The 10,857-nt window shown below is 47.4% G+C and overlaps 1 protein-coding gene across 1 annotated transcript in view; it reads left to right on the forward strand.

The window, feature by feature from the left end:
- EIF2B3 (eukaryotic translation initiation factor 2B subunit gamma) overlaps positions 1-10,857 on the forward strand; it is a 139,043-nt gene that overhangs the window by 33,905 nt on the left and 94,281 nt on the right. The window contains exon 4 of the mRNA XM_019501406.1: positions 6,423-6,582. Coding sequence (XP_019356951.1) covers positions 6,423-6,582 — 160 coding nt within the window. The remainder of the gene's footprint in view (positions 1-6,422; positions 6,583-10,857) is intronic.

Consider the following 10,857-nt stretch of genomic DNA (forward strand, 5'->3'; position numbering starts at 1 on the left):
TGAACACCTTCAAGAGAAAATTGGATGCTTAACTTGCTGGGATCCTATGACCACAGCTGACTTCCTGCCCTTCGGGCAGGGGGCTGGACTCGATGATCTTCCAGCTCTAATGTCTATGAAATCTATGAACAGGAGTGCTGGGTTCTGCATGGATCATGCCTGCAGTTCCCTAAGAGCTTCCTAAGAGGTCATAGCTGCGGAGCTGTAAATGGAGGCTGAGGTGACAGTGGGGTCTCCCAGCTCCTTGGATGTGGTTAGGTTCTTGACCCGAAAAGTGGTGGCATCTCTGTTGAACGCAATCTCTCAGTCCAGTTGTCCACCGCTGAACTAGTCCTCATTTCCTCCTTTCTTAGAATAACAGGGGCATTGCATACAAATCCCAAAGATGATAATAAGGGCATTGCATACACATCCCAAAGATAGTGCAACGTAGGGCTGAGGCTTTATATACAAACAAAGTCAAGCACTGCAGTATCCTGGTTGCAGTAGGAATGGTGACTGCCTTGGTTTTCTCGCAGAATATTAACACCCTCTAGAGCAGAGATATTCAACCCCCACAATGCAGGCCATATCTAGTCCTCAGCACCTTGTCATCCAGCCTGCAAATCCGCATGCTAGATCCAGCGCTCAGGCTGGTGCAGGGCTGGGTGGAGGCAGCACAGGGCCCCGATCCTGGTGGATAGAGCTAGGTGGAGGTGGGATGGGGCTGGGCAGAGGCAGCGTGGGGCCCTGATGCCAGTGTGCAGGGCTGGGCAGGGGCAATGTAGTTTGGAACCAGAGATGCAGGCCTGATTCCAGTGCTCAGGGATGGGTAGAGGCAGCATGGGGCCCTGATCCCAGTACACAAGTCAGGCAGAGGTAGTGTGGGGCCCTGATCTAGCCTGGGGACCAGCTCTGTGCCCCTCATTTGGCCTGTGGGGCCAAAAGGTTGATCCCCACCCACCCAGAGCAATGCAAAGTATTCAGTTTGTGCAGGCAAGTGGAGTTACACTTAGTGTAAAGATGAAACACTTCAGTTTCTTGTACAGTCACAACTACAGGATTGTGTTATGGGGGCTCTGGTGTGTAGCTCTGCATGCTGCTTTGGTTTCCCTGAGAAGCCGGTTTGTTGCGATTGGTTGTGTGTTAATTCATCTGTTTATAATGCAAGCTGACATTTGTTATTCTTTCTGCCTCGAGGCCGGCAGTCTCATCCAAATTGGAGCTGTCCGTGCAGCATATGTTGTATAATTTTCCAGACTGGCGTTTTGGTGGTGGTTGTGGTGTCAGGCTGCAGAGGCCCAAGCTTTGTAACTCTGCCCAACCGGAAAGGTATAGCAGGCACCTTAAAAACCCTGCATGCATTGCCCATTGCCAGCAGTATCTCCTATTTGAACAGGCTGAATGCAGCTGGGTCTGTACTGGTGCTCACTGCATGCAGGCTGTGAGCAACGCCAGGGCTTTTGAGGTCACCTGGTGTATTACCCCATATCGCTGCTGTAGTTTTCTTTGGCCCTGTATTATGAACTGGATTCATTTCCAAGTGTGTTTTCTGTTCTCATGTCCATCTTCCCATGTTCTGTTCTTTGGGTCGCACTTTCTTCGCAGTGTCAGTGTTGTGCACTCCAGGATGAAGGTTTTGTCTGTGTTGGCTCCCAAAGGCCCTGGGTTTTTTTTATTGGGCCTGTCCCCAGGGCATCTAGGCTCCCTGCCTGGCAGCACATTGTAGGGATGTGCGCACCCCTACTTAGTATGTGCCTGGCCCATGGAGTATCCCAGCCCCTCGCTGTTTCCAACTACTTTTCTGGTAGGATGATGGTGTGGTTCTGGTTTGGAGGTAGGGAAACTGAGCCTTGGCACCGAGAGCCCATCTACACCACTGTGTGCTGGCTCCAGGAGCACCGTCCAGGGACATCTCATGTCCCTCTTCCTTGCCACACGCACCCAATGCTGCATCGAGGCCGTGCAGCTGCCTGCATGCATGCTCATGGCGTGCTGCAGTTCAGTCTGGGCCGCTCAGCACACGTCCGGGCTGCTCTGAGGTGGTCGCATTGCCTCGTTCCAGGCTCTGGCATGCACAGAGTGGGAGGGAGCAGCAGGGCGTGCACCTTGGCTATGCTCCTGGCCACGGCCTGGGTCTATGCTGAGTGATGGCTCTGCATCTCCTCTGCAGGGCCCTCCTTGTGCCACTACTTGGCTGCGATGACTGCATACACCTGGCTCCTTGCACTCCCTTTCCTGTCTGCTGCCAGCTCTTTCTTCTGTCTTGGACTGCAACTGCAAGGACTTTGAGGCAGGGGCCACCTCTCTGTGCTGTGTTTGTACAGTGCCTAGCGCAGCAGGGACCTGGGCCGTGGCAGGTGCAGGGTATCAGCCCTAGTTCCCAGGCTAGCACTTGCCACGGGGCAGTCCTTCCCACTCTCAGCCATGGTTGTAACGAACACTGAGATGACAGGCTGGGCAGATCTTTTCTTCCCTTACAGCCACTGGGGCGTATGCTGAAGTATGGCACATGCTGGGGGGTTTTTTTAAGTCCATTCATGTTGATTCTTATCATCTGTTTATATAATAGTTTGGGGTTGATGTAATCTGTGCTGCTTATAGCTCATTACCGTTCTCCGTCTGCGTGCGTCTTCAGCGTTTGCATAATTCATGAAATCAAGTATGTTCACAGACCCCTTGTTAGCACACGAGAGCTCACTCTATGCACCTCCTTTTGAGCAGCGGTTCATCAGGAAGGCGCTTCGTATTTCTACCATACCTATATGAAGTACATATTTAAAAATAACCCACAATCCGTACCATTTATTTTCTTTCTACTACATCGCCCGTAAGAAACTAGAGGCAAACACGCCCTTCTCCAAGGGCACTAGCATGGTTTATTTTTTCATTCAGCCATTAGTTTATTCTTTCGGGGGTTCTACGCTGGAAAGAAGTGCATCCATTAGACAGTGAGGGCTTTATTTATGGGGGGGCTTCAAAGGGGAGGCTGCCAAGTCCCAGAAGAGCCTTTCGCGGTGTATTCTCAGCATGCTTCTGAGGCCACTGCTCTGCTCATCAGGAGGAGAGGCAGAACCATGGGCTTGACAGTGCAACCGTGTGTTTCCCCGGTCCCCACGCTCGCGGCCGTTTATTTACACACTGGGAGAGGAGATGATGGCTAGAACAGATGGCAACCAGACATGTGGCTGTTCTGTTCCCTTCACTCCTCAGGGGTCTCTGCATTTGGTTTCTGCAAAAGCTCAGCCTATAGCAAGGAGAAAAAACCCCAGAGCCTGCTCACCCGTACAAAAGGCTGGTGGGCACTTCATGGCAGCGACAGATAAAAGCAAGTAGTGAAACGTTGTGTAATCACGAGATTTGTTTCACAGGTCCGGCTAGTCTATCCCTATGACAGGTCTGCTGGCCCATTCCTTTTATCCTCGTCAGGACGGATTGAACCCTGAGAGCCATTCCCGCTGGAAACTCAGTTGGAAGAAAAAAAGGGGCCTGGTTCTTTGCTAGACCTTTGCCCTTCTCTGAAAAGTTTGCAGCTAAATTCATGCTTTTGCAGGAGTTGGAATATCTGGAAGTTTAAGAGGCTAAAAGGATGCTAGAGTGGTTTTCAAAGTTAAATTCAGTACATTTCTCACTGTTTGCTGGAAACTGAAATGTGCTTCCCTGCGACATATTGTTTTCTCCCCTGGCTTGCCAAAGCGGGTTGGTTGGTGCAGGGCTGTTTCTGAGTGCATGACCTTATTTTGTGATAAGTTTAGCATTTTCTAGGCAAAATCCTAACATGAAATATACCTTTTGAAAAGCAATAGTAGAAAGGGAGAGCAATATTAGCTCAGAATTCAGAGCCAGTCAAACTTTGCGCCTAGACACCATCCCTTCCAGTCAGAAACTTCTTGAGAAATTACTTGTTCAGAAAAACAAAGCTAGAAGTCTGGTGGTTGGGTCTGCAGAGCTCTGAGCCTCTTAACATGCAGCTCGTGGCATGATGGACTCCCATGGTTGGGGGGAAGCATGTGATGATTGCTTTGCAGCTCTTTGGAAAACCCCTGCAAATTCTGTGATTTTTCCACTGTATCAAACCTCAGTTATTCCCAGGATATGAACAGGTGCCTTATTTATGTATGTGTCACTAACTTTATCCCAGGGCAAAAAATTTAAGCAAACAGATGATGCAGACCCCTAAGCTGAACTAACTGCCCAGCTTGGTGGAAGATTGCCCCAGAAAGAATGGGGGAAATGGCTTCTGCTGTGAGTTACACTGGTTCAGGTATTGTCTGTCTGCATCCTTCTCAGAGTAGCCAGAGTAATATTCACCTCCCATGAGCCATCCTGGGGTAGCTGCATGCGTGTGCCTTCCTGATCCTGATGCAAAACTAGTGTGATTCACACCACAGTCTGCGTGTTTGTCCATGCCCTGGTTAAGACCCCAAGAGCTAATGTTGTGCTAAGTCCTGTATTGCAGTCCCTTCCAAGACAGTAGAGGAGATGGTCACATTTTCCTTTAGACCTGATAGAACAGCCATAGGCAAAGTCAGAATAGTGGTTTCTGTGGGAAAAGTAGCTCTGCTTCTCCCATTATTACCATAGCATCAAAGTATTTAATAATAATCAGAAGGGCACAGAACACCATTCCTGCCCACAGAGCTTCAGTGGTCAATGACTGCCTGACCAAGAAGTGAGGCCACCAATAGATGTTCATTGAATGGCATGATGGGATCTGATCCCTGCTCCCAACAATCGTGTATCCCGTGATTGTTAAAATTGGGGATAAAAGCTTGAATGGGTTGCCTAGCACACAGATTTACATTTACTGAGTGTGGGAAGCACATTGGTTTTTCCACCTGGCATCTATAAACTGGTGCATGGGAAAACCCAGGCAGGCCTGACCAACATGTAGGTTTAAACATGCTGAGAAGGAGGGCCTCATTAGCTTCCCCCACCTAGCACGTGTAAACCCACAAATGTTGGGCTACACCACACACAGCTTTCAACTTGGCAAGTGGAGGGAGCCCATCAAGATTCCCCCTGCCCAGCATCTGTAAATCTGTGAACTTCCCAGCCACACATTCATTTTAAAGTGCCATACAAACCAGCCCCAAGCTGTTCCATATTAAAGGGAACATTGCATGTGGAACAGCTTTGTGCCTGGTTTGCCTTTCTCTGGCTCAGAAAATTGGAATGTTACTACTTATTGTGCGATTAACACATGAATCACATCATAAATATAATATCGTCAAGGAGCCTGAAAGCAACAAATACCAAGAAGGGGGGAAAGAAGAATGATGTTCCTGTGCCATGATTCTGGAGTTAGTCCATCCAGGCTAAGGGGTAGCTAGTCCCGCGACAGCTGTTCTTTTTCAGAAGTGGTTTCAATAAAGGGAGGTTGGTCGCCTGCCTAATAGATTTTGGCAAAGAATCCCAACACACTTGCAAGGTACAGATTGCTCGTGTGACTCTGCAAATTTCCCTGTCCACAGTTGCAAGGCACCAGGAGCTCGTGTGACTCTGGCTTCTGTCAGTGGCAGGAGTGTGGAAGCTGCCCTGTTTTACTCTGTATGTTGCGATTCCAGTGTGATGTCTGCATGGGCCCTCGTAGCTCGGGATCCCTTTGAGGTCAAAGTTAGATGCAGATTTGTTCTCAGGACTTTGGTGTAGAGTGGGGTTGGCTTGCAGCAGGTGTACTGATGACCAAAGCAAGCCTGGCGGTGGGAGGTGAGTCACTGGAGGTGCTCAGCATTTGATTCTTCCAGTAAAAGTGACCTGCTTTAAACACATATTCATAGTTTCATAGATTTAGGGTCGGAAGGTACCTAGTAGATCTTCTAGCCTGACCCCCCGCCAGGGCGGGAGAACAGCAAAACCCCAAAACAAGAAACGGGACTCAAATGAGTCCAGCCAGGTAGGCATCCAGCCTCTTCTTAAAGACCCCCAGGGTAGGGGCCAGCACCACTTCCCTTGGAAGTTGGTTCCAGCTCCTAGCCGCCCTAACTGTGAATATTTTTATAAATAACACAAAAAATGCAATTAAACTCCCAGGAATTGAAGTGGTTTGTGGCCAGGGGTAGAGTCAACACTGAGATTGCGGCAAATAGATCAGTGTTAGTATTAACTAAGATAGCAGCCATTGTAAGTATGACATAGCTTCAGGGCAGTGTTGAAGGCTAAGGCTGTGCTGGGGTCCCTGTTACTTCTCAGGTGGCAGGAGCAGGATGAGATGAGATGAGATGAGATGATATCATTAGATGTTCACGCGCAGGAAGAGCACTAGCTCACCTGTGACAACTGGTAGAACTTGGTGCCTTGCATCTAGTATCATCTTTACCCCTCTATAAACAGGATACAACCATTACATCTTGCAGGCAGCATTTGTTACTAAAGCATTGCAAGTTGACAAGTATGCGGTAATTGATGTCTCTGAAGTGTTTCTCTCTCATTCTGTCTGGCAGACTGACGTCTTGGTGCTGAGCTGTGACCTGATCACAGATGTTGCTTTACATGAAGTCGTTGATCTGTTTCGAGCCCACAATGCCATGCTCTCCATGTTGATGAAAAAAGCTCATGAACCCATGGAAGTGGTACCGGGACAGAAAGGGAAAAAGGCCCCAGGTAAGGAGATGTTGGGTTGGGATTATGCAGTCGTTTAATACATGCATTTGGACATGTAATATGAACTAGCGTCAGTTGAGGAGAGGTGAGAGTTTTCTAAATGAAACCCAGATTCCCCTGTGCTGGCATCATTGTTGTTTGACGTCTGAAATTAATGCATAGAGCTGCATGATCATGAAGGTCTTGATCCAAAGCCTACTGAAGTTAATGGAACAGCTCCCGTTGACTTTAGTGAGTTTGGGGTCTGATTAGAAAGGCATGGACGCACACAACACAGAACGATTTAAATGCAATTTAAACCTGAAGCAGACAGACATACAAGCCTGTTAATCCAGTTTAAATCCATCTTGGGCAGTTCAAAAGTGCACCTGGAAAATCAAGGACTCTTTGGAAGCAATTCACTGTCATGTGTGGACACCAAGCGTTCTATGACGTGGGCTTGCTCAGTCCTCCAGGCATCCCACGTTGCAGTGTTCTCCTCCCCCCTCCACAAATACATACAGTGCTGCAGCTGACTGTTCTGATATGTAGCCAGGACTCTACTAGCCCATTTTCCCCTTCTGTTGCCACTTGTTTATCCATGAGCTGCTCTCTTGCACTGCTTAGTCAGTAAAACCTATCTTCCTAACAGCCAGCAGTTTCCTCACTTGACCACATCCCCAAGCACTTCTTCCTCTCCTCCCCCAAGCCAGTCAAGCTGACTGCAGACTTTGATCAGTCATAGGCTATTGAAGTTTATTGAACTCATGTTTAGGAGAGAAGGGAAAGCACAAAAGTGAAAAATCCCCCAGCTGCAGGTCACCCTCTCCCTGGAATATCCAGAGTATAGGTGCAAATACCCTGCCCCGACTCACCCACCGTGAGGCATGGGGCATGATGTGCACTGGCAAGCAGCTTCCTGCTCTCATTTCCAGTATTGCTGGGAGCAGCAGACCCAGGAGAAAGGCCAGCATTGCCTTTGGCTCTGTGGAAGTGGCACGCACAGTTTAATCACACGAGATTGTGACAGCCCTGAGCATGTTGCATGCTGCTAAAATTGAAGGTGTCCCTGCAGTCTGCATACAAGGTGCGTTTCTCCAGTGGTTTTGTAACTTGGCCAGATTTAACCATGGCCAAAGGCATGTTCTGGACATGGAGGCTACCCTCTGCTGGCACTCAGTTGTCCCTCCACAGCCTGAGAGTGCATTCTGGAAAGAAAATGTCCCAAGAATTTTGAAACATGGGGAGAACCATATCTTTGTCCTTTGCCTCGTTCCTAGAGACAGCTGAGGTGGCTTGTCTGAACCCTTCCAAAACTTGAGCCTGGAGCAGCCCCCGGAATAGAACATTTCAGCACAAACAAAGTTTGATGAGGTTACAAGCAACCCCAGGATGTTACCATAGGGAAACTCAAGCAGCCTTAATAACAGGCAGGACTGTCGGCTCCACCTGCAGCACTCTGCACTTGTGCAATTCTCTACACCTTCAGAGCACTGTTCTGGTGGTGGTGGTGGAAAATAAATCCTGAGATCTGGCAACCCCCCAACCTGTGTTCAGAGCCACCTTTGCTCTTAGATTAACAGCAAACATGATCATCGTATAGATTTGTAGAAGCCAGAAGTAAGAAAGACCTGCCAGATCTCTGCTAAGTGATTCCACGTTGTGCCTTTTAATACGTTACCTGTTGCTTCATATCTAAGGTGGAGAGAACAGCTCTAAAACAAGCTCTTCAGAAATCAGGAGAAATTTGCCATTGTAACTGGCTTTATGCAGCATTATTGGTTACAGAGGTCAAAGCAGGGAGGTCCTTTAGTTCTGATACATTTGATGTTCTCCTGAAATGTCTGATGGTTCAGCCATGAGTTAATGGGTTCAGTGCAAGCATTTGGGTGAAGTTCTCTGGTTTTTGTTGCATGAGAAACCAGATTACTGATTATAAATGGTCCCTCTGGCTTTCAAATGCATGAAATGGAGCTGAGAGAAGCTAAGGAACAATAGCAATTGATAGAGGCAGAGTATTTAAGGACTATTTAGGGTGCCAGGTGATATTTTCTTCACCGTGTATTGAGCCAAAAGCCAACAAATCTGCACTGGATGTACTGAACAATGTGACATTTCTTTTTGAGGTGTTCAGTGTCCAAAGTTTAGCTACCTAGGCTGGACCCAACATATATACCCTACAGGTGACAGCAAAAGATTAGTGTGTATGTATATGTATGAAGGAAGTGTGAAAGGGTAGAAAGGGCCGTTCTTCCTGCTTGTTCTTGCTAGAGAAGCAGTAGGGACGTTTACAAGTCTTCCCTGACTTTGCTGGGGTGCCCATGGGTTGCGTGGCAGTGTGTGAATTCCTGCTGCATCTTTCACCAAGGCATTTTTCTCCAATGGCAATTAAATTTGTCTAAAAAGTTTGACCAAGGAGTCCTTCCCCTCCCTACCAAAACTACTTGGAATTTAATTTCAATTTTTATGCTCAGAAAGTTTTTAAAGGTAGATCACATCAAAATCCTAAGGTCTTTTTTTTTTTATTGAGACAAAAGGCTTTCAAGCTGCCTTTATCCAACATAAAGGTGAAAAATGGGGCACAAGGCCCTTTGTTTCCTTTGTAGGTCATCTCACTGTTCTCAGTGGTGGCAGACGACAGGGCAAAGAGCAATGGGCTCAAGTTGCAGCAAGGGAGGTTTAGACTGGATATTGGGAAACAAATTCTCATGAGGGTGGGGAAGTGCTGGAACAGGCACCCCAGAGTGGTGATAAAGTCTCCATCCTTGGTGGTGTTTCAGACCCAGGTGGACAAAGCCTTTGCTGGGATGATGTAGTTGGGGCTGGTCCTGCTTTGAGAGGAGGTTGGACTAGATGTGATCTCCTGAGCTCCCTTCCCACCCTCATTGTCTAGGATTCTGAGTGACCATCCTTGTAGATTCCCCATTTCTTCTCCTGCTTCTCCCACAGCCACTAATTGAGCTTGTTACCTGCCTGCCCTATCCCTCTGAGCCACTTAATGCTCATGCGTTTTGAAGCAGGTCTCTTACATTTCAGTTGAGTGATATGTTTTGCTGTGTCTCCATTAAAATATAGCCATATTTCTCGCCTGTGCATGGAATCGGGGCATCTGCAGGGAGTAACACATACTTTTCTAACATGGCCATACCAACTTTTTCTGTCCTCATAGGCAAGAGAAAAATCTGGCTGCAATCATGGCACTTTCCTGGTTTAGAGGTGCTTTTTGGTGTAGGCAGGATCTTTTCTGTATGGGTAGAATCTGTTGCAACTTAAAAATAAGTAAGATCAACGGTAACCTAACGTGACTTGAACTGAGAGGCATCGATTCATTGAGGAACCTGGCACTCTTCTGTATTGAAGCGCAGCGGAGGATTGAGACAAGTTAGGTAATGAATTCTTTCTGCTTGGAGCTCAGTCCTTGGGTTCTGCCTTCCTTAATACCTCGGATGAGCAGCATTGCTGCTCCCACAAACTTTTTTCTCAATACCAGTGAGCTGTGGGTTAGCTTGATCCTGACTGCTTCATTTTTCACATTGTTACATGGCGAGGCCTGTGTTTATGCTCCTTAACTGTATAACTAATTTGACAGGGGGAATTTCTGGGGAGAGCTAGCTTGATCACTAGGATCAAAGGCAGCCCACAGGGAAGCTTTCAACAGCTGTGGGACTTTCACCTTCTTTAGATGGTGGCTGTTGCTACGGCAGCCACTGAGAAGCAAACACGAAGAAAGCAAAGCGGGGAGAGTGGGGGTTAAAAATGCAGTTGGCTGAAAGAAGAAGAAAGATATTATTGCTCACAGAGCATTTTCTTTTTTTGTCTAGGGTTGGGATGGGGTTGAGGGAAGGTATGTATCTGGCCAAAAATAATATTATTTTACATGAAGGAAAACATAACCCCCCACCTTTGCCATTGCAGGGTTAGTATAATGGAGCAGCTTGCAGATGCTGTCACAGTTGTGTTGCATCCCAAATTCATTGGAAAGTAAATTCATAGTTTCATAGTTTCTAGGGTCGGAAGGGACCTGAGCAGATCATCTAGTCCGACCCCCTGCCATGGCAGGAAGAGCACTGGGGTCAAATTCAGAGAAGCTCCTGAGAAATGCATTCGAGAACGGTGTCAGACTGCCTATGTCAGAGGAAAATTTGCTCCATTGCCTCATAAATACTCCATACGGAGACTGGTGAAAAAACGTTGGCCTAATAAAAGTATGGTTTTTTTTAGCTGAACTATGGGAAACTTTGTTTTTTGGCTAAAACATGGCATCAATAAATAGCACAATTTGTTTAGAATGCACTA

The sequence above is a fragment of the Gavialis gangeticus genome, unplaced genomic scaffold, assembly GCF_001723915.1.
Source record: "Gavialis gangeticus isolate Ggan-Ray unplaced genomic scaffold, GavGan_comp1, whole genome shotgun sequence".
Taxonomy (NCBI): domain Eukaryota; kingdom Metazoa; phylum Chordata; order Crocodylia; family Gavialidae; genus Gavialis; species Gavialis gangeticus.